This window comes from Channa argus, chromosome 13 (genome assembly GCF_033026475.1).
Source record: "Channa argus isolate prfri chromosome 13, Channa argus male v1.0, whole genome shotgun sequence".
Classification (NCBI taxonomy): domain Eukaryota; kingdom Metazoa; phylum Chordata; class Actinopteri; order Anabantiformes; family Channidae; genus Channa; species Channa argus.
The window spans coordinates 6220280-6243447 of record NC_090209.1 but is presented as its reverse complement, the minus strand read 5'-3'; the positions used below and the strand labels follow the sequence as shown (position 1 = coordinate 6243447).

General features: G+C 38.7%; 3 protein-coding genes and 1 non-coding gene across 6 annotated transcripts; 3 read left to right on the top strand and 1 right to left on the bottom strand.

Moving 5' to 3' along the window:
• Nucleotides 1–785: 785 nt before the first annotated feature.
• dnajc5aa (DnaJ (Hsp40) homolog, subfamily C, member 5aa) lies at nucleotides 786–6343 on the top strand. Its single transcript, XM_067528263.1, has 5 exons — nucleotides 786–945; nucleotides 3028–3156; nucleotides 3243–3456; nucleotides 3589–3760; nucleotides 3870–6343. The coding sequence occupies exons 2-5, from the start codon at nucleotides 3047–3049 to the stop codon at nucleotides 3971–3973; spliced, it is 600 nt and encodes a 199-aa protein (XP_067384364.1). The 5' UTR covers nucleotides 786–945; nucleotides 3028–3046; the 3' UTR covers nucleotides 3974–6343.
• Nucleotides 6344–7501: 1158 nt separating this feature from the next.
• LOC137140091 (tumor protein D54-like) lies at nucleotides 7502–16454 on the top strand. 3 transcript variants are annotated; one of them, XM_067528196.1, is made up of 9 exons: nucleotides 7502–7707; nucleotides 8402–8517; nucleotides 8602–8750; nucleotides 9027–9074; nucleotides 9478–9579; nucleotides 10919–10945; nucleotides 12174–12209; nucleotides 12335–12383; nucleotides 13551–16454. In XM_067528196.1, exons 1-9 carry the CDS (start codon nucleotides 7695–7697, stop codon nucleotides 13566–13568), a joined length of 558 nt encoding a protein of 185 aa, XP_067384297.1. In that variant the 5' UTR covers nucleotides 7502–7694; the 3' UTR covers nucleotides 13569–16454. The 3 variants fall into 3 exon arrangements, with proteins under 3 accessions (XP_067384297.1, XP_067384294.1, XP_067384295.1); XM_067528194.1 differs by lacking the exon at nucleotides 13551–16454 and adding an exon at nucleotides 12461–13542 and having other exon boundaries at nucleotides 7504–7707; XM_067528193.1 differs by lacking the exon at nucleotides 13551–16454 and having other exon boundaries at nucleotides 12335–13542.
• Nucleotides 13357–13428, bottom strand: trnae-cuc (transfer RNA glutamic acid (anticodon CUC)). The gene has a single exon. It is a non-coding gene; the product is annotated as a tRNA-Glu (tRNA).
• Nucleotides 16455–16704: 250 nt separating the features above from the next.
• Nucleotides 16705–18850, top strand: ppdpfa (pancreatic progenitor cell differentiation and proliferation factor a). Its single transcript, XM_067528197.1, has 5 exons — nucleotides 16705–16851; nucleotides 17868–17970; nucleotides 18101–18178; nucleotides 18255–18342; nucleotides 18445–18850. Exons 2-5 carry the CDS (start codon nucleotides 17916–17918, stop codon nucleotides 18575–18577), a joined length of 354 nt encoding a protein of 117 aa, XP_067384298.1. The 5' UTR covers nucleotides 16705–16851; nucleotides 17868–17915; the 3' UTR covers nucleotides 18578–18850.
• Nucleotides 18851–23168: the final 4318 nt, after the last annotated feature.

Genomic DNA, 23168 nt, shown 5'->3' with positions numbered 1-23168 from the left:
TGAAAGCCCATTTTAGTAATAAAGGAGGTGCTCATACTAGTGCCTCACTAATAACATGTCAAATGTAAATGTTAATTACTTACATGTGATAGTTTGGTTAGGTTTACTTTTTCCTGACAGTGCTATAAGCTCAAGAATTCTGATAAGAAACTGTATTACCAACATTGCTTAGGCACTAATGCAACATTCACCCATCAAAGCAGGTCTTCTCTACTCAGAGCCAGATTGGTTGATAATACTTTATTGACCCCCCCCCCCCAGCGGATTTTTGCAGCAGCGGAGTAAAATGACATTGAAAACCAAAAACGGATCAAGTGGTTCTAAACAATAGTTTGTTAAAGTTGGAGCCAGCTGCCTGTTAGCTTAGCTTAGAATAGCATAAAGACAGAAAACAGTGGGAGCAGCTAGCCTGGATATATCAAACTTTTAATAAAAAACCCTCAACACCTCTGAAACTCAGTATTTAAGTTATTTTCTAATTTTGCTAAGGAAAATAAAAAGAGTATAAAATCTATTTCCCCTTTTCTATTGTTTGTGTTAAGGTAAGCTAAGCAGGTTATGGTTGAAGCCATTTAATTACCAGACATGTTTTACAACGGTAGCTGTCGCAGCTAACTCATATGTAAAAACCAAATAAGAGTACCTATTTCCAAAAATGCTAATTGCTAATTTTATTTTCAATGCAGGAACAATTAGGCATCCTCTTCCCCTTGTCTCTATGCGTGTGTGTGTGTGTGCGTGAGTGTGTTGTGCACGCGCACGTCGGGTCGCCATGGCGTTGGGAAGGGGTGGAGTCAGCGTCCTGCTGCAGCTGTCCATGGTTGTGTAGTGGGAGCCACAGAGGATCTGGGTACGTGCGAGATGCATCCATAGTCACGCTAAATTATCTAAAATTACCACTTGCTGGGATCGTTCATTTTGTAGCACACCAGGACCGACTGAAAGGTGAGCGATCTCGTGTCTTTCCATCTTTTATTTCACCGCAATATACTGCTCCTTGCCCTTGAAAATTACTGCGGACGATCCATCTCTGTCTTGCATCAAGAACAGGCCAGGAAGCAAACCAACATGGATGCTTTGCTCTATAGCACTGCTGCTGATGATGCTTGCACAGAGATTATGCTCCCAGCATCCTATTGACACACTCTAATCCTTCTTATAGACAATTGACAACGGAATGCGGTTTCTAACAAAGGGAAATTATTTAGCAACCAAGTAGTCCGCAGTTAGCTTGTGATGAAAATGTTGAAATAAGATATAGGGCTTCAAACGAAAGAGTGGCCATTCATCTGTGTCACGAAGACACCCACTTGGCGCCATCTGTATTGTCAGCAGTCGCTTTATCTTTTCTTACTTCCAGCATCGGTTGGATAGGCCCCAGTCTCGCTCTCATGCAGCATCCTCAACTGTGTGGATGTCAGTTACTGATTTACGTATAGCAGCAGAAGCAGTGGTCCAGCCAAGATGTCACAGTTAACAGTACGCAGGGCAATTTACAAATCTCAATACATCCCTATTTGATATCACAAAAAATATAAAACAAAATATGTATTTGTTTTTAATTTTTTTATGTAAGCATGTATTCTCTAAAGACCAAATCCATTCTTCTGTGCTGGTTGAAGAAGGTTTTGCACACATCTGCTGTGCTACATATAGGGTTTTTTTGCTGGAGGGATTAAGTTGCTTTACCTTCACCTTTAAAATACTTCCACACTTATGGATTTTTTATGCATCCATTCAGCCACATTTCCTCTGCACATGTCCACCACCGTGTTTCATGGTCAGCAAAAGGCAGTCACTGTTGGTACTCCTGGTCAGGTCCCTTTCTAATCCAAAAGAAATAAATTGTTTGTAACCAAAGAATGTTCTACAAATATTATACTAATATTTACATAGTATTGTGGGGGATGGCAGTGGTTCACATGGTAGAGTGGCCGCCAACCGGCCATAGGGTCGGAGGTTTGCACCCCGCCCCTCCCAATCACATGCCAAATTGTCCCTGGGCAAGACACTGAAACCCCAACAGCCCATCCCCATCCCCTGTGCAGTGCCAGTCCCAAGCCCGGTAGAAATTGGGGAGTGTTGCATCAGGAAGGGTAATGGGCGTAAAAACTATGCCAAATCAACATGCAGACAAATGATCCTGTGGCAGCCCTGAACTCACGGGATAAGCCAAAAGGACAAAAAAAAAAAAAAAAAATCTTCACTCTGTCTGATAATTCACTGAAACCCCATTTCCACAGGTAACACTTGTGCCAAGTCAGAAACACTTCTGTTACTGGTTGTAACGTTATTCGTATACTGCTGCAACCGTGTTTCTGCTTATGATCAGCTGCTTACTGATGATCTTTCTGTGTCTTATATTTCTGAAGTCTCTCAGTCTATGTGGATTCTTACTTGTTCAAACAATTCCTCACCATCTGGAGCCGTGTTGAATTAGACCCAACCCAAGCTCAAACTGTGAAAGCCCTGGTGTTCACGGGTCCCTTTATAACCCTGTTTATGCTATTAGCGTTAATTGGAAATCACAGGCAATCACTTTAGTTGCATTGAGGTAAATTTCAATGTAGGTTTGTTTGAAATTATACATGAGATAAAATATAATTAGATAAAAGTAATATAATGAATTTAACATGGTACAATGGTGAAAGATTTGATGTTTTAGTGATAATATTTTAATCAATTTAGTTGTATACTTTACAGTACATTACTTGTACAATTGCAGGTTAGATTAATCCAGAGAGTGTAACAAATCCCAAATTCTTCTTTGTATTGTTGTTTGACTTTTCATTCAGAGCTAGGCTTTCCACATTCTAATTCTCAGATTAGTTTTATTCAAACAAAATTGGCACTGGGCCAGCTGTTGCCTGCAGAACGATTCAGTCACACAAGCCTGATATTTTATGAACAGATGTATGTCGAGATAAACAGGCTGTCTTAATAAAGTGGGTCTGTTCCATTAGTTATTCATATAAAGCAGGAGGTTTAGTCCAAGCAGTACATGTATTTTTCTGTTTCTGTGCCAAGCTTGTGAACGTAAGGCATCATGGCTGAGCAACAGAGGCAGCGCTCTCTGTCCACCGCTGGTGAGTCTCTCTACAGTGTTTTGGGAGTTGACAAGATGGCCACAACTGACGATATAAAGAGATCTTACAGGTGAGGCATCGTTCTGTACATCACAGAAAGTTTGCTGGCACTGTGAATGCGTTGATTGTTTTTTATTCTGACATGTCTTTACACAGGAAACTGGCATTGAAGTTCCACCCTGACAAGAATCCCGACAATCCAGAAGCGGCAGATAAGTTCAAGGAGATAAACAATGCCCATGGAATTCTGAGTGACCCTACGAAGCGTAATATTTACGACAAATACGGTTCTCTGGGACTGTATGTGGCTGAGCAGTTTGGAGAGGAGAATGTTAACACTTATTTTGTACTTTCAAGCTGGTGGGCAAAGGTAAGACCACGAAAGACCTGAAGGGTTTTGTATTTTGCATTTATACCTCTTTTTGGCATCCTTTGCTCCTAAATTTGCTATAACCTCTGTCCCTGTGTTCTTTTGTCCTCCCATTAATCCACTTATCGGCAGGCTCTGTTTGTATTCTGTGGCCTGGCTACTGGCTGCTACTTCTGTTGCTGCCTGTGTTGCTGCTGTAACTGCTGCTGTGGAAGATGTAAACCACGACCTCGGGAGGGCCAAGAACAAGAATTCTACGTGTCCCCTGAGGACCTGGAGGCCCAGCTGCAGTCTGATGAGAGAGGTGATACCTAACAACCTGAATCACAACTCCCCTTCTGAGTTTGTTAGAGTTGTTCACAGGATGAGGCTCAGTGCAAATACTGAAAATGCTCTGTCTGTTTGTCAAACAGAGGCTGGGGGTGACCCAATAGTGCTGCAGCCATCGGCAACAGAGACGACCCAGTTAACATCGGATGGTCACTACTCCTACCATACTGACACTGGCTTCAACTAACCCTCTGTTACTGCTCATCCTGGCCTGCGGCCCTGCCTGCTTCCCTTCTCCACCTCAGTGAGTTGAAAGAAAGGGGCAATCTATCTTTACACTTCCAAGAAGAGAGCCATGTGGAGGAGAGGGACTAGTAAGCATGGCCCATGAAAGGAACTAATCCCTTACACCCTTCCTGATTGGTCCACCACTTATTTCCCCCACTATGAGAAGAAACAAGAAACAATAAATTTGTTTCCTTTTTAGTTCTTCTTTGTATTTCTTGGCCTTTAACCACACAGGTCGCCTAACCCACTTTCCCTCGCCTATATTTTGCATCATGGTGTAGCATGCACTGTTTAAAAAAACATGGTCTCCAAGTTTTCCTCCTCTCCATATTTGGACCTTGCAAGGTGCAAAAATATATGTCCAGTATGTTCTCATTAGTACGGTTCACTAGGAGGAGAGGGTAGCGTTTATGTGATATTTTATGCTGAGGGAAAGGAGAGCCATGGCTCAGGGAGGTGCTGATTAAAGAGATGGTTGGTTGGGTGATGGCGTCAATAATCTTTAAGAACAGAGTGGTCATATGTTGAAACGGTTTTCACCTCTCATTTGCAATCGACGGTATTTCAGTTGAACATGTCACCTGCTGTCACCAGACCCCCAGTTGGTCTTTGGCACTGTGTTTGTCTTTAGTGTGCTCCCCTGAGTGGTTTGAACGTGAATCATATGGTGGTTGAGGCACAGAGCTTCAATTTCATTAGCGCCTGCTGATGTAACACTTCTGCTTTAGTTATTAATTAGCTTTGGCTTTTCTTTCCTTTGCAACAACAGCTTTATTTTCGCTCACCCTTGCAGGACATAGACTGCTTTCCCTGTCTTTCCTGCAGCACTGAACAGGTTGCCATGACATTGATTTTTGAACGTGACTTTGTTGTTCATTCATAATTTGTAATATATTGCATTTCATCCTTGGTGGTCTTGTGGTTTCATGTACATCATTGTTGCTTTGTTGTTCATATCAGCAGTTATTTCTGATTTATAAAAAATCTTGTATTTTGATTCATAAATTTGAAACTTTTAAAATGATCTAATACAAAAGATAAAAGACAAAATTCCCAATCGGCATTTAATAGTGTAGTTTTTCATTAGTTTATTTTCAGTAAAGGATGTGGGTTATTGAAATCATATCCTGAGCTGCCCCCTTTTCTTTTTATTGCTGATTTTATTCACAATATTATTGTTTCAGAGACATCAAAATTGCCACGGCTGCAGGACATTACATGTTATTCTTTCAGTAATTTTGGTTAATGATTTTCCGCTATTTGAAGCCAAGGTACTCCAGCTCTGAACAGAGCAATAAAAAAGGTAGAAACAGCAGCTCTGGTTCAGAGGGTGACATGTTTTTAACTCGGAGCTGTTTTGAATATATGAAATAGTTTATGTCATGTAAAAAAATACACATTACACTCTTTAAGAGATACATGAAGCCAACTTCAGAATATCCACAAGGAGATATTTTAAGGTATGGGGGAAGATTAATTTCATCATGTTTTTGTGTCTTTGTGATTTGGAACTGAAGTCTTATGACTCTCACATTTTTTTCAATGCTGTGATTGTTTATCATTGATGACTTTTTAAAATCTATTTAGAGAAGAACGTTTGCAAGGCATATCATCTGTGAGCCAGTGCTACAGGCAGCTGTGACCGAATTGACTCTAGATTTTTCATACCACAGAATTAGCATATTTTGCCACTCATTTGCAAAATGCCATAAATTGCCATAAACACTTTTGCCACTTTGTCGTTTTCATAACTGCTCATGATGTGTTTAAATGGTTTACACTTGGTGAGCTCCTGTTGCCCACCCTCTGCTATTAATAGTATGGATGTTGTCCTCTGTGGACCTTGTATGATGTTTCCTGTAACCTTTGATGAAACATAGATGTTCCTGTCATGGCTTTTTCATTGAGATACTGAAAAATGCTACTGTAAATGTTCTAAGTTGAATGCACTGTGTTTAAAAAATATATATATATAATGAATCAGTGATCAGGAAATTATAGTATATAGTGTAACTATAGTGAAATGGTTATGATTACATTTTTGGGAATTTATTTATTTCATACTTCATGTTTCAAATGATGATTGGCTTTTTTTTAAACTGGTATGGTGTTGTAATGTAACCATTCATTTTTGCCGGGAATGCTTGCCAAGGTTAGGGTTGCTGGTTAATGGTTGCAAAGGTAAAGGATGCTTGTACATACACTTGGCCCATATAAAGTAGAAACCTTCAGATTTATGTTGTAGCATGGTAACTGTGTGTCTGGAAGAAAACAAATGGATCGTTGATCTGATTTGCTGTTGTTGAATAAATGTTCCTGAACATTTTGACTTGTGTCCTTATCAACATCTTTCACGTGAGGATACTATAATATGATGTTAGGTTTTCCCATATTAAAAATATATAATTATCGATGCACTAACTTACATTTACATTTACATTTACATTTAGTCATTTAGCAGACGCTTTTATCCAAAGCGACTTACAAGTGTGGTACAAGGCAAGCAAAAATCTAAGTCAAGGAGAAAACATCAAATCAAAGTCCTATCAGAACTTAATATTGCAGTTGGTAAAGGCTAATTTTCATGGACTTTATATACTGCTAAGTGTCTCTATTAAGATTGATACATCACAAATGATTTGTTAAATACATTTTGTGTATTATATTAATTAAAATCTCATTTAGTAGTCATAAAAATCAACACATTCCCCCAACAAATGAAAAGTGCAATTTTACTAACAGGAGAAATGCAAGTAGCTTTTCACCACTACAGAAAAGTTTGCCAGTCTGCCACTGAGCAACATTCCTTTTAATGTGTTGGATAAGATCTTTCAGTAGCTCTGTCAGTGATGAGAGGAAACTAGTAAAAGCTGCCAGCTTTCTTATCGCATGCTTCATGTAGAGGAGACATGGCACTTAGAGGTGTGATGGCATGTTTTGCCAGCAGATGGAGACAAGTTGTGTATTCTATCAACTGACAGCTGAGCAATTGTTTCAACTATAAAACCATTTTTCTTGCATATAAATAACGTTGTGCTTTAAAGTGTCTCTAACCATACTTTGCACATTCCTTGGTCACATTGTGAAATAGTACTAGATATCTGCCAAAGTGCATCCTTTTTTTAAACTTTTCCCTTCATACAGTAGAATATTTAGTATAAATGATACTGATACTGATAAGGCATTTGTTCCTGGGCCTACAATCTTGACTTGTTTTGGTTGTGAAGGTGCTGAATGTCACAAACACAAAGAGAGCGAGAGATCTGGTAAAATAAGACATAAATAACATCAGCTCTTACTGTACCCAGTAACCTGGGTTAACCCAGTATTCATGATTCAAACTACAGCAAAAAAAAAAAGAAAGAACGTATTGTAACAGCAGCTGATTACTACACAGAATTTACACCGTTATGATGGGCCATATATTATATGGATTTGGCTAAAGTTTAAGTAGCATAAAATATAAATATTCAAGTGAAACATAAATCAAATATAATATGAATCAATATTGCAGTTAAGCACTTGAGTATGTTGTGTGTGTGTGTGTCTGTGTGTGTGTCTGTGTGTGTGCGTAAACACCATACTCTCGGTGATCCTCGCCTGCCTCCTCTTCGTGTTTGAGTTGAGCTGACTGCAGGGAGACAGGCAACAAAGGCAACTCCTAGGTGAAAGTGGCAGCAATGCACCGACCAGGTAAGAAGTGTCTATCATCTTCAACACTAGCACCTGACTGTTCATTCACACAGATATTTGTTAGTTACAGCTAGCGTGTAAACGGTGTGTTTGTGCTACGGAAGCTAAAGTTAGCTAACTTTAGCCACCGTTGTGTGCAACAGGTAACGTTATCTTTTAGCAGTTAGCTTCAGTTAGCCAGAGTGAAGTTCAGCACCACGGACAGCTCTCATTGTTCTAAAATACAAAACTATTACCATTTGTTACGGGTAAACTTACAATAGTTTTAACGTATACGACTCGTTGGTCAGTAGTTTTTTTTTTTGTTTTATTTATTTATTTATTTATTTTTTCTCATTTCGACTTATCCTGTGAGTTCAGTGAGGCACTGGGGGGATGGGCTGCTGGGGGTTCACTGTCTTGCCCAGAGACACTTCGACAAGTGAACGTCCGACCCTATGGTCGGTAGACGGCCACTTTACCAACTGAGCAAGTGCCGATGACTCTTCAAAAAAATTTTTACATTGTCTATAAACCATAATGAAATAACAAGAACAAAGTATTTGTCAATAGTCAACAACTTATTCAATGAAACCAGGTTTTATATTATTTATAATATTGTCAGGATCCACTTATAGGTTGCCACAGGATGACAAATACAAAATAAAATACAAATAATAACTCTATATAAATATTTTCCACATCCTTTCCTAAGGTTTTGTTGGGGCTTCCACATCTATGAGCTTCTCTACAAGGATAATGGAAAATAGATGCTCAGCCTCAGATCTAACGGAGGAGGATTTAGAGAGTTTGCGGATTGAGCTTGCAAAGGTTTTGGGAGCTTTTAAATTTAACAGCATCTTGTCACTGTTGTCTCTATACTGAATAGACCCTTTTGTTTTTTCCCTTTGATAGATAGAGGAGGAAATTCAGACCTTGCAACAGGTACTCTTGGCCAAAGAAAAATATGCAACAGACATTAGGAGGCAGCTGGGTATGAGCCCTCTCAGTAACATCAAACAGAACCTGTCTAAAGGCTGGCAAGATGTACAAACCTCAGTCCCGTAAGTGCAATGATATTCTCATAAACATTGTATTCTTAGACTGGCACCTAATGGGACACAAATATGGTCATTAGATTGGCTGGATACAGAATAAAATGATGCTCTGTGCCTCACAAGTCATTTGGTTTGAGATGACCACTCATGTACAGGCAGACATTTGTCACGCATTGTCTTAGTGCAACGCGGTTAAGTAACCATGAAAAACAGACTAATGACTGTCACGATCTCTCGCTTAAGTCGGGATAATAACCTGTTCATGTTCCACACTCCTTTCAGATATCTCACAGCCTCTGCCACTCTAGATGACATCAAGCACTCCAGCATGTAAGTGTTCTACATCATGGTTACATCATATCCTGAAAAAAATGAATGTTGCCTTTACATTTTGTGTTCCCAGTGTTTTGTCCTCTCACATGTTAAGAGGGATCTCTGCAAAAAAAAAAAAAAACAAGTGATGGGATTTTGCAGGCCAGATAGGATTGGTGCTCTGTTAATAGCTTTACAGCCTGACTTAGCACAAACGCCAGTAGTATTTACAGTCAAGGTGGAGTAAGTAAAGAATCTTTTGCATTCAAAGAAACTATAACAGTTGGTATTATGAGCTTGTTTATGCTTTTGTGCTATCTGTACAGTATGCTCTCCCATTTGACCACTAGCACTTGTGTCTGTAAGTTTGTGACTTTGCTCAGTTCAGGTCATGACTTCCTTTTCTTCTCTTTACGTGAAGATATGTGAGGACACAGGAGAGTCTCTCTCATGCAGGCCATGTGACATCTTCGGCACTGTCCAGTATGGGTGTGGCCATCACCAGGAGACTGGCAGATATGAGGTAACGCTGTAATTGGCTTAGCTTCTCCCTTCTGTTTTAAACAGAATATTTTCCTTTTTTTGATTGCCAAAAATCTCCTTGATTTCAGTAATATGCCAGTTTATGCAGCCACAGACATCTAAATCTAATCACACCATGATCTCAATAATGTGCCTAAACAAATGTAACTCAATAATGTGTCATAACAAACCAAAACGTGCAGAGGAGAGTAGCTTCACCTGGAAGTTTTTGGTCCCCTTGTACTCAGCTTGTACTCAGTATAATAATAACTGTAGACTCTATATGTGTAAAGAACAATGAAGAATCCATACTAATAGTTCTAGCTGGTGGAACAGTCTGTCTTTGACTAATTTAGCCAGGCAGATGGACAGGCAGCAAAATAAAAGAGATAAGAGAAGAGGACAACAGGTCACAACAGGTAAAGGATAAAGTTTTGTTTTTTTTCTGGTTTGTTAATTCTTCATTCCATCTTTGTGAAAGTACTTTATCGTTTCTGATTGTTGCAAGATCTAACATCTCAAACAAAAGGTTTAATAAAATGTATTCACTGTAGACCCTTTGACTTGTGATGGCAGGAAAGCATTTGTTACCAGTAATAATAATGATTGCTGTGTTATTTACACCAGTTTGCCATCACAGTGTGACATACTGTACCAGCACTGTGAAACTGAAGCAGTTTAACTGTATATAGTAACACAAATAATTGGGATTTCACTAAATCTAGGGTTATTGTCAGAGTCAGGCTATTGCTGAGACAATACACGTTAAATCTCTGTATTTGTGTGTAGTGATGTAGTAAAATATTCAACATGTGGACAATGATACGCTGTGGCGACCCTGACCTCACGGGATAAGCCGAAAGGACAAAAGAATGAATAATATGTAGTGAAATAACAAGACACTTAACACAAAGAGCCCATGTAGGAATTTGGACATTAATTTGGCATGTTTTGCTGTCACCTAAGGAATAGGCATCGCTATATTTTAAAAAATATCTTAGTTTATAGACCAAAACCATTATTGTCCAAAGGCCTTTAAGACACATGAGTGTGCCACGTTTTGCTGTGTGTTAAATTCCTTCAATCAATTTAATTCAATCCAATTATTGGAATAGCATTTGTGTTATGTGAAGGACAACACATTACTTACTGCTTTAAGTTCCGAGGGCTCCTGTCTTGTATTTTTGTTTAGCCAGTAAACAAATCATAATCCAATCATGCTAGTACAGCTGGACATGAGCCACAACAGCTGATAAGTCTGATGTTGTTCTTATCCTTATGGAAACAGAAGTTTGTGTGACGTTATCTGCGTGTCTGTCTTTATCTTCCTAACTCAACAGGAATCTCCCTCTTCCAAGCCCACCACGGTAAGACCTGTGAACTGAGTTTAGTGTTGTGGGGTCTGCACTGGGTGTCCATGTGTTCTGATCAGAATGTGGGTAAACTTTGAAGTAGAATACAATGACTTTACAATTGAGTTTTACCTTTGTACAGCTTTAGTAGGTATAAAGTGATCATACAGTTGAAGTAAACATAGTTTCTATGTTATGGAACAATATAGGGCACAAATATTTGATGAATGAATCACATTGTTAGCAAACAGAAAATTAATGACATCCAACAAATTTCTGTATCTCAAAACTCTACTATTCACAGTTGCCTTATGTCTTAAATACATTCAACTGCTTTTCATACATTTTGAAGAATTTGAAAACATTGGGGTTTGGTAAATTTTAATTTACTTGCCTGCTTACACCAAAAACAAGCCATATTGATAAAAATAGTGCAAGTAAAGACACCTCCAAAGCAAAGTACAACACTGAAATGGAAGCAATACGTAAGGACAAATGAAAGAAACTAAACATCATGTGTGTCTAGTCTTGAATAATGTGAGGACCCGTAGGGCCTGAATATACATCGTTTGTAGATATGTGTAGGTGTTGCACAAATTTGTAAGACAGTTTTTTGTGAGGCCATGGAAAGTATTGGCATAAATGACACTATACCAGTCAGGTGAAATATGAAACATTATTATATGGCAGTTGAAGTCTACCTAGAGCAGTATATAGTATAGGCACCAGGAAATGCAACCAAAAGGACATCATGCATAGCCTACATATACAAATTATTCCGAAGTGTATTAACTCTAATGCACAAGTATGACACTCAGTTAAGATAGAACAACACACTGTAGGCAGGTGATAATGGAAATCAATTACTCATAAATTATCTCCTCAAATACTTTAGAAGCAGAATAAAGTAAGCAGAACCTTGCCTACTGTAATATGGAATTATTTCGTCAAAAACAAAAATACAGCTGTCCACACCATGACCCTGTTTAAAACCAAACTGGTAATCGCTGGTGTTCAGAAATTCTCTTTAAAGTGATTAGGAATAATGGCCTATAAATCCCTTAACACCTAAGTAGCTGTAGCAATCGCGTGATATTTGTCCTGAGACTCAAATCACTATTCAGAGTCTTCATCATTGTACATATGCAATTACATAAATTAATTTGTTTTTGTGTTTTATGCTGATTCTGTATAGTTAAGTCTTACTTGTCAAACCACTCTTTCTTGCTTTCTGTCCACCCAGCGCGCTAAGCCACACCATAAGTGTGCCGAGTATGAGGTAAGATTTCACGATTGTTCGTCTCCACATTTTCTGTATTTACTGCTTACTGCTGTCATAGTGTGTGAAATTCTATTTGAGTAAGTTCTAAAACAACAATCATTTATCTTAACGCTTCTCTGTAGACACTCTTCAACGTTCAAGTCTTTTGAGGAAATGGCTGACAGTGTGAAGGTGAGGTCAGACAGATACGGTAGCTTACATAGTGTTCTCACTGTATTTATGTCTTGTTCTCTCTTTGAAACCCAAAGGATAAAGTGAATGGCACAGTGGCAAACAATGGAGAAAAATCTGGATTTGAAAGAAGATCCTTACGTCACAGCACATGAGAAAATATTCCACAGTTGTTTTTCGTAGCTTGTAGAGTTATGAAGGAATGTTGTTTTACTCCCTCGTCTGTGTGCACATATTTATTATTTTAGCTTGTTGGTAAATACATAAATACTAATAGAATACATTACATTTGTAATGTGTAAATGTATTTTAACCTGAAATATCATAGTGATTTTTAATATGTTTTATAAATGTAATGACCTTTATTTTGTCAAACTGTATAAAGGCCGTCAAAATAGCAATTTCTTTGCAATATGCATTCATGGACAGAAATCACAAACATAGCATATTTTATACTTATAAGATTTTTCAATAAAGTCAGTTAAATGGTGTGTGACTTTCTGTCGTTAATGGTCATGTATTTAATGTACTTGCATTTATGCTCTTGACTCCGTACAAACATTCTGTCTGATTATACAGGTCAAACTGTGGTGCCCTTGTTTTAAAAGTTGTCTTTGGGTGGCGCTAGAAGTATCAAAATGTTTTAAACCTCAATTCAGAGTGATAAGGACTTGAAACCTATACATTTTCAACACTAATAGGTTATGGCTATGCCATACAGTCCATGGACCATTCACATTACAGAAATCAAACACTGAAATCCACTGACTCACAGGTCCTGTTTATGAAGCTTTTTAAAGTTTTGGCAAAAAGTAGTTCCTTTTATCTCTACATATGTGTGATATGTGAAAATAAAAACGGCATCTTTTGGCAGAATTACAGCATGAATTATCTTCTGACACCATTACGCCCTATAACGAAATAGGGTTTAAAAAAAACAAATGTGTTGAAAAACAAGTGGGCAAAACACTTGTTCCCTGACCGGGAATCGAACCCGGGCCGCGGCGGTGAGAGCGCCGAATCCTAACCACTAGACCACCAGGGAAAGATATAGACTTGCGCCACCTTAAATTGCTTAGGTTAAACCATATGCAATAAACCAACCCAGCTGTTTCCCTTTGAATTTCAAACATTATTTCTGATTGCTTGACGTTACTTTAATGTTAGGTTGACTTCAGAAGATAATCACAGACTGCCAGGACACAGAGAGAAAGGGAGAGCTAAGGTATTGTATTCGTTTGATTTGCACTGTCTACTTTTTTCGACGCATTGTCATTGTTGAAAATGTCCAAATTATACTCATTATATCATTTGTTTGACTGTGATTTATTTACTATTGATTTACACATGGCTGGTTAAACTCCCCTGATAATTGATGAAAGTCTTATTGCTCACTTAGCCAAGAACTTAAGGGGGTACTTCAGAACATTTATGATAAATGAGCCCTATTTATGAAACCAATGCCTCCTAAATTACTACATTCACTGTAGGGAGCTCGTCTTTTGTGGCATAAAAAAATATCCTGGAGACAGTCTTTCATATTTGGTCCATTTACCCTTTAAATGTGCCAATACTTCAGGAGGCCTACTGCTTTTTAACTAAATTGAAGGAATTTCTCTCTACACCATTTGTTTAGTTGTCAAGAAAGCAGTTTATGAGCCTATTAATAAACTGTTTCAAAATGATGCTTCAGATGTTGTGTGTCTTGTGGTTCCCAGAATTTCCAAAAGGCAGAGAGCCTTTAGCTATCAAGCTCCTCTCCTGTGGAACCAGCTCCCAGTTCAGATTTGGGAAGCAGACACCCTTTCTACTTATATGCCTAAGCTTAAAACCTTCCTCTTTAATAAAGCTTATAGTTTGTTATAGTTATGCTGCGATAGGCTTAGACTGCTGGAGGACCTACCCCCCAATACACTGAGCTCCTTTCCTCCTCTTGTCCCTCTCTTCTCTCCTCACACCCCACAATTGTCACCACTGTATGACATTAACTATGTGTGTTTTCTCCCATAGTTGTCTTTCTTCTTCTCTGTCCCCCTCTCTCTGTCCCTTTCTGCAGGTGTCCCCGGGCTTTGAAGCTGTGTGTTTTCCAGTGTGCAGCTACTGGTCCTACCAACCTGCCAGATGTTTTGCTGTTGCTTTTGTTGCTCTTTTTCTTTTCTCTCTTTACTTTCCACTCACCCTAACCGGTCAAGCCAGATTGCTGCCCACCCTGAGCCTGGTTCTGCTGGAGGTTTATTCCGTTAAAGGGAGCTTTTCCTTTCCACTGTTGCCTAGGGCTTGTTCAAGGGGGAATTGTTGGGTTCTCTCTATACATCTTTATAGTCTTGATTTTATTCTTTAAAGTGCCTTGAGATGACTTTGTTGTGAATTGGCGCTATATAAATAAAGTTGAACTGAATCGAATAGATGTTCTGCAGTTAACAGTCTTAAAAGAGTAGGTGGTCAAAAATTGTATTTACAACTTACAACCCAGATTCAAAAAAACATTTGGACAGTGTGTAAAACATAAACAAAAACATAAGAAAATGAATTGGAAATCTCATCAACACATGTTTTATTCAGAGTAGAAAATAAACAACATATCAGGTGTTAAAACTGAGACATTTTACATTTACATTTACATTTCATAGAAAATATTAGCTTATTTTGAATTTGATGGCAGGCAACACATATAAAAAAAAGTTAAAATAGAGGCAACAAAATGATGGGAAAGTAATTGCGGCCAATCAAAAACGGAGGAGCAGTTATCAACTAATTAGGTTAATTGGCAACAGGTCAGTAACATGACTGGGCATAAAAGGACCATTTCAGAGAGGCAGAGGTTCATCAATATGCAACAATCTAATTCTAAAAATTGTGGAACAATTTCAGAAAAATCTTCCTCAAAAAAATCTGTAGGAATCTCTGTCTGCAAGGGACAAAGCCAAAGGTCAAACTGGATGCCTGTGATCTTTGGGCCCTTAAGCGGCACTGAATTAAAAACGGGCCTGATTCTCTACTGGACATCACTGCATGGGCTCAGGAACAATTCTAGAAATCACTTTCTGTGAATATGGTTTGCTGTGCAATCCACAAATGTTAGTTAAAGCTGTATCATGCAAACAAGAAGCCATATGTGAAGACGATGCAGAAATGTCACCGTGTTCTCTGAGTCAAAGCTCATTTAAAATGGTCTGAGGCAAAATGAAAAACTGTGGTCCGATTAATCTAAACTTCTTTTTAGAAACCGTGGACCATGTCCTGTGGACTAAAGAGGAGAGGGACCACCGAGCTTGTTATCAGCAGACACTTCAAAAGCCTGCATCACTGATGGTATAGGGGTGCATTAGTGCCTATGGTGTGGGCAGCTTACACATCTGGAAAGGCTCCATCACTGCTGAAAAGTACATAGAGGATTTAGAGCAACATATGCTCCCATCCAGACAGCGTCTCTTTCGGGGAAGACCTTGCTTATTTCAGCAAGACAATACTAAACCATATACTGCATCCATCACAACGGCATGGCTTTGCAGGAGAAGAGACCGGGTGCTTTCAGACCTTTCACCAATAGAAAATATTTGGTGCATCCTAAAATACAAAATCCACCACCAAAGACCAGGACTGTTGAGGCATCAGACAAGATTAGGACAACATTCCTCTCGTTAACCTCTAAAAACTGGTCTCCTCACTTCCCAGACGTTTACATACACCTGCTAAAAGAAGAGGGGATGCTACACAATGGGAAACATCATCCTGTTCCAACCTTTTTGAGATGTGTTGCTGCCTTCAAATTCACTACCATTTTTCATGAAATGTTACAATGTGGGTTCAACAGCTGATATGATGTTTATGTTTTATTGTCAATACAATATGGGTTGATGACATTTGCAAATCGTGGCATTCTGTTTTTATTTACGTTTTACACATTGTCCCAACTTTTTTTTACTTGGGGTTGTAATTAAAGGGCTAAAAACTATCCACAGCCCGGATCCATGGGTATTTTCATATCTTCAGTTGTTTATTCCACACGTGTGTTCTTTATCTGACATGGGTTTCGTAACTTTTCTTTTAAATTGCTAAACGTGCTAAAACGTTACTTGTTTAAAAAAAAAAAAAGCGTTGTGAAACTACCCGACATGCAGGGGGATTATAAATGTTGGGGCCTGCCATCAGCGGGTTAACTAAAGCCTCTCCAAAGCCTGCTTTTGTGCAGTGTCACCGAGTTCCTGCCCCCGGACAAAAGGAACAACCCGCTGCCCTCGAGCTCTCACAGGCCCCGCCTTTCGCCACAGCAGCACGCGCCGGACTGTATAAATATCGGTGGTGAGCGTGTGCTCAAGTCAGTGTCAGCAGCAGTTTCGTGACCAGAGGGCCACACAGAGAAGGTCTCCACAAATGGGCCATTGGAACAACTAGCAACGTTTAGTCTTCAAGCCATCCGCACCTTGCAACCGCATCTGGTGCCAATAACAGCATCCCAGTCTTTAAGGTAGGTCACAACTAATGTTTCCGGGGTCTTCTCTTGCATGGTTAAAATGGATTTTTAAAAGAGGCAGGGGCCAGTCCATTCATTTTAGGCTACAGGTGGTTGTCTTTCTCCTCAGCCTTTTTATTTATTTATTTTTTTACCTGCCTTCATCACACATTCACAAAGGTCGCCTCGTTAGCCTAGTTTTTGCAGAAATGCGCCCACATGTCAGGTTTTAAATCCTCTGTAAAGCCACACAAGCGCACATAAATGTTTATGAGCTCATCCAGTAAATACTGGTGGCTGTTTGCTGGCTACTGTATAAGCGGCGTGTTTGTGTGTCAGCTGCTGTGATTATCTGCTTCTTGTAATCCCCAAAGCCATCTGCTGCTCACCTGGTCTTAAGCTTTACAGCCTTCAGCTAGTTCTCCAAGCTGGTTACAGTTTTGACTTTAGTTTTATTTTTGCTTTCAGCCTAAAAAAAAAAAAAAAAAAAAAAAGCTTTTGGCCATTAGTTTCTTTCTGGCTGACCCCATTATTAGCTTGGGCCTCCACCAGCAGTAGAACTAGTATGTTCGCTATGACTGGAACATTGGCACAGCCTTTAGCCAGTAACGTCTTTGGACATGCAGCCAGGTTGTGCACTACATTATCAAAGTTCAGCTGGACATGTGGACATTCTCCCATTGGTTATTTGAGTCAGAGGAAATTAGATTCTCTGAAACAGCTGCTTCTGTTTTATAAGTCAGCAGCAAAGGCCATGGAGCAGAGAGCCCATGGACACATGCAGCATACAGCACACTTGAAAAGGGTCCTGAATACCATGGGATTCTGTGAACGCTGTGTTTGTAGTTGAGATGTGCTCATCAACTTATGCATCCATGAGCCTGGACAGGGTCTTTGTACTGGAGCTACTTGCTAAAGCTCTGCGCTACTTAAAATAAGAAAATGTGATGCGAGACATGCAAAATGCACACAGCAAAGAGCAGCACATATTTAAATGTAGCCTAATTTTAAATTCGCTGTCTCTCCCTAAGGTTACCATTTTCTATCTTTGAGCGGTTTTCCACCTAAGGTCGGAGAAAATGGCAGCAATTCCATCAAGTGGCTCCCTAATCGCCACCCATGATTACTATAGAAGTGAGTAAGACACTGCTTATATCATTCTGCCTCTTTTTTCCCCACTGTTCCACCCTGTTATCTCTTTATCCATCTCTAAGATGCCCTTGAGTTTGTCATTAAAAGGAATTGCACTATATCTTTGTTCCAGGGCGCCTCGGGTCCAACTCCAGCAACAGCTCTTGTGGCAGTGCTGAGTACACAGGAGAAGTCATTCCACACCATCCAGGTGAGAAAACAGATATGAAAAGAAAAAGTTCCCTTGGACTAAAAAGAATTGTTTTTAAAATGTATTTTATTCCTAGGACTTCCAAGGCAAGATTCTGGACACTGGTGGACTTCATTTTTCTTTGGGAAACAGAACCAGCCCGGCATGCAGGGTGGATCTGAAAAGTGAGTGTCGAAAAATGCGAACACAAGTACACTAAAGTTAACAAAGAGCTTTACTCTTGACTGTTTGGGTTTTGTTTGGTGAAACTCATTCTTCTGTTACAGGAACGGAACCTACACAGTGGCCAATGGTCAGGTGACCTGCATCGCCAGAGAAATGGTTCTGAACAGAGAACGCATCGAAAGCAATGAAAATGGGAAGTTTGAACCATCGACCCCTCCACCAACTTCCTCTTAGACTTTCCTGTCGCTGCCTCACTTTCCTGCCACGTCTTCCCCCCTTCGCGCCTCCTGTACCCCTCAACCTGCCATCACATAGTCCAGCACAGGAGATAATGGTGGTGATGATGAGGGAGTTTTTCATAGCTTTCCCTTTATGCCTATGTATAGTATGTTTTTATTATGACCAAAAGTTTAAAAAACCCAAGTATGTAAATTTTACATTTTTAATGTTCTTGTTGTAACATTACACTGTTAATTATAATAAACTGCTTGCAGTCAAAACTTTCAATGTGTTGCATATTGTTTCCTTTCAGCTAACCTCTACAGACAAGTAGCCAAAAGCATCTTTATTATTTAGTATTTTTATTATCAATATTAGTCGTCCCTGCAATAGAATTGGTGACCCGTCCAGGGTGTATTTGTCCAATGACCCAAATAGGATAAGCGGTTACAGATAACTTATGGATGGATATTAGTCGTTGTGTTTTTAGTAAATCTCCAAAAGAACATTGTCACCACTCTTTAACAGAGCTGTTTTATAACTATGTAAGGTAACATCAGCAGCCTACTTGGCAAACACACCTAAGCTGTTTAGCTTTGACATGTTTAGAAATGACTAATTCAGTTGGAAATGGAGCTTATACAGCACCACACCACAGCTTCAATGTAGGTCAGCAGCTTCTGAAAGAGTTGGGAAAAAGTAATGATCTGGACAACCTTTGATTAAAATATGGATAAGATAAAGTGTTTCATTTGTACATATGTACTATATATTCACTGGAGTTTTTTTTTTTTGTGAAATAAAACAAGTTCTGTTTTAAGACTAGCATCTTGCAAATAATTAGGTCAACTGACAGTATGGTGATTGGGTATAAGACAAGAATCTCAGAGAATAGCATGGGGTGAGGTTCATCACTTTGTGAGCAAATAGTTGAATTATTTATGAATAGTGCAAATAATTTAGGAATTACATTTCTATGGTATATGATATTTAAAGATTCTGAGTAAAAGAACCAGGACCAAAAAAACAGTGTGAACAAGTGTGAAAATCACTTGGTGAACACGGTTGTGTCTGCATTAACAAATGCTAGCATGCAAAGAGGCAACCATATATAACAGGATCCAGAAAAAACCTCTGAATCTCTGAACCTGATCTCATTTATATGGACTGAGGTGAAGTTAAAATTTGTCCTGTGGTTTGATGAGACAAAATTGGAAATTCTTTTGGAAATCAAGGAGAGGGATCACCTCACGTGCACAGTTCAAAAGCCAGCGTCTGGGATACTATGGGGGATGTATGTGTGCATGCATCATGGGTAAATTGCAGATCTGTGTATGCACTATATTTGGAGCAACACATGCTGTCATCAAACATCCTTTTCGTGGAAGGTCTTGATTTGTTTAGCAACACAATGCCAAATCACATCCAGGTCACCAGTTTATATTGTAGCAGAACCAAGATAAATCTCTCACAGAATCAAAGTCATGCGTGAATGCTATTCATAAGGAGGATCAGTAATTACATTCACTCTCTGAAATAACTTCTTTGTTAAATAAAATGCTGGGAACATTTTGCAATGTGTGCCCTAAGAACTAAGAATAGACTGAGCACAGTCCGGTTATAGTCCAGTCCTGCTGTAAGATAATCTGACTGTTCAAACAGGAAAGTCAAACACGTCCAGTGCTGCGTGTTGAACATGCAAGTCCACATACTAGGGTGATTAATTTGGCATTGAAAGAACCAGCGATGTGACTCACGTTTCTAGACCCTCAGCAACTCTTCCCATTTACAAAGTCCTGTCCAGCCCAACTACTAAAGCTCTATTCCTGGCAATGTATCAGGGAGGCACTTAGTCTAAAAATGTCCTGTGTCACTTCACTGACACGGGTGTTTCCCATCATCATGCAAGTCTGTTTTTCACAGACAAAAAAAGAAGCTGAGGGTTTTATCTGTATAAAGTTGACAGAACACAGTGAAGGACAAATCCCTGGAAAACTTCTATCACAACAACACAGCAGTGAGTGTAAAAGATCCAGTAAGATAAATAAAGCCAAACATGATGTGATGCTGCAGATTCCTGTAAAACCCTGTTACAACATTACAGGGGAAAAGGCTGTTAGTGCCAAAGACTGCAAGGACTAAACATTTAAAGGCTGCTAAGAAATATCACAGGGACATATGTTTACTATTAATTGTCGCTCTAATGCCATTATGTTGATTAAGTCTGTAATAATACTGAATAGTATTAGGAAAAGTGAAAAGTTAGGGTTTAAGATGGACTTAGTCTCAGACCAATGGGAAATTATTTGTTATATATTATAATAATGGGTAGTGCACTGTGTTGTATGTTGTAGCCTTTTTTATCCACGGACCCATATTTTTAGGGGCTCAAAAATATTTGCGCAAACAAGCATAACTATAAATTAAATTGTAATTTTTAATACTTGGTTGCACATCCTTTGCAGCCAATGTCTGGAAACCATGATCATCACCAGATGTTGGGTTTCTTCCCTGCTGATGCTCTGCCGGGTTTTTGCTGCAACTGTCCTCTCTGAAAACAATTTAAATGCTGTAAAACATAGAACTGAAACGATAAGTCAGTTAGGTGAATAATGGATCTCTGGCTATTTTTCAGTATTGCAAACTGTTTTTTCTTTTTTCTTTTCATGTTTAGAGAAAGTTAATTTGCTCAACTAAAATATTTTTGGCATATTTTTGAATTTGCTAAAATATTATTTATCAAACAATTCATTATCTTATAAACAATAAGTAGATAAATTGAAATAGAAAATAATTTTTAGCTTCTGCTTCACTGAACTGTTTGGTCAATTTTAAAAGTTTGAGATTGTTATAATACATACAAGTAAAAATAGGTGCCTGATATTAGATGTACCTGTGACAGCAATGCTGCTTTAGGTTTGTCTTTTTTTTAAAACCTGATCTGCTGGAATTGGTCAGTGGAAAATGTTGGCATAGGCCCACAGAGTGCTCCTGCTCATCAGTTAGCTCTAAGATATATGGGGAATCTGGGGCAAAGGTACCTGGCCCATGACTCATTGCTGCCAAATAGTTCAACCCCACAATTCAATATAATTCTCAGTACTAACAGACACAGTGTATTGTTCTGTTTGTCTTTTCAATTAAAGGGGTTCATGTTTGCAGGGGCTCAGGTGTCATTTGGTTTTCGCCTTTAGATTCGATCAGTAGCATGAGCAGAAAGCGTGAACCACTGATATAGTATGAGGCCACGTGTCACTGAACAACTCGAAGTGTCAACACAAAAAGCTACACGCTGTCCCACCCTGATCGGTCATGACTGCAGGCCACACTTGTTTATTTGTGTTTCTCAGTGACTCAAGTCAGGGCATTTTCAAAAAATACCAGAGGAAACGGATTTTAAACGCATGTCCATAAGCAAACATTCTGCATTTAGAATGTCCACTTTTAGTTGCTTTGAGATGATGGCAATAACATATAAACAAAAACTAACAAGGTCACCACTGTTGTGTTTTCACTCGACAGAAGTATTGACTTTGCTCTGGTTAAACACTGTGTCCATGCTCACGAGAGACAGCTTATGAAACAGCTGTGAATGTTGCCAGACCTGCGCGCTGTGTCAAACCACTTTGACAGCATCATCCCTCCACATCTAGGCTGAAATTCTAAACCATGTGAAACAAGGCTGTGCTGGACGAGACCAGTTTCAACTAGATGAGAGAAGACGACTCAACCAAAAATGTTACATCAGCTACAGGCTGGTGGGGTTTAGACAACAAAGTAAGTTATATAAAGTTTATATAGAAGTTTTTTAAATTGTCTTGTGTTTCTTTTCCTTGTGTGTTTTGTTCTGTATTAAGCATGAGCTGTTGAAAACTGCAAATAAACTGATCAGTTCTTAGTTTGTCTTTTCTCACGCTGTAGTACAGCTGTGCAACTGTAATTTCACTGTACATACTTTTGTGAATGAAATTCCTCTGTTACTTTACTATTTCAATTCAAAATAAAGTCTTATGAATTCTCATTGACTTAATGTGCTGACCATTATTCTTTCACAGTCATTTCGTGTAAAAAGGGAAAGTCATTATGCATTGTATATGTGAAACTAGATGTATTTATGTAAAAGTAACACAAAATGGAATTACTACAATAAAAGTACCTCAAAATTAAACATGATTACAGTAAACCTCACTACTTTCTGGAATCTAATATTTTTTTTGTAAAGGTAAATATTTGAGACTATGATCCTCTTATGGATCTTATTGTCTTATTTGTCTAATAAAAAGTTCAAAGTCAAATGATTTTCAGCTTGTGACAGTGTTGAAGTTTCTCACATTTTAAAGGTGGGAACCATCAAATGTTGAAGTGTTTTTTTGATTTGAAACGGAAGAAATCATGAAATAAATTATGAAAAATAATAGATGAATCTATAGCACCTCTACTGATTTGTTTCTCTTAATCTATTAACCTATTTAAAACACTAATGTCATTAAAATAACAACTAACTTTAGCTGTCAGATAAAAAAGTGCAATAGTGGACCATAAGGTAACATAAAGTGGAAATACCCTGAGATTTGTAGTCTTGCAACATAACCATCTATTATGGCTG

Excerpts from the sequence above, each read along its gene's own strand:
- dnajc5aa (XM_067528263.1), top strand. The coding sequence starts at position 3,047 with ATGGCTGAGCAACAGAGGCAGCGCTCTCTGTCCACCGCTGGTGAGTCT. Across the intron at positions 3,157-3,242 it reads GATATAAAGAGATCTTACAG|GAAACTGGCATTGAAGTTCC; the intron begins GTGAGGCATCGT and ends GTCTTTACACAG. Across the intron at positions 3,761-3,869 it reads GCTGCAGTCTGATGAGAGAG|AGGCTGGGGGTGACCCAATA; the intron begins GTGATACCTAAC and ends TTTGTCAAACAG.
- LOC137140091 (XM_067528193.1), top strand. Across the intron at positions 8,751-9,026 it reads GATGTACAAACCTCAGTCCC|ATATCTCACAGCCTCTGCCA; the intron begins GTAAGTGCAATG and ends CACTCCTTTCAG. Across the intron at positions 9,580-10,918 it reads AGGAGACTGGCAGATATGAG|GAATCTCCCTCTTCCAAGCC; the intron begins GTAACGCTGTAA and ends CTAACTCAACAG.
- ppdpfa (XM_067528197.1), top strand. The coding sequence starts at position 17,916 with ATGGCAGCAATTCCATCAAGTGGCTCCCTAATCGCCACCCATGATTAC. Across the intron at positions 17,971-18,100 it reads CACCCATGATTACTATAGAA|GGCGCCTCGGGTCCAACTCC; the intron begins GTGAGTAAGACA and ends TCTTTGTTCCAG. Across the intron at positions 18,343-18,444 it reads ATGCAGGGTGGATCTGAAAA|GAACGGAACCTACACAGTGG; the intron begins GTGAGTGTCGAA and ends CTTCTGTTACAG.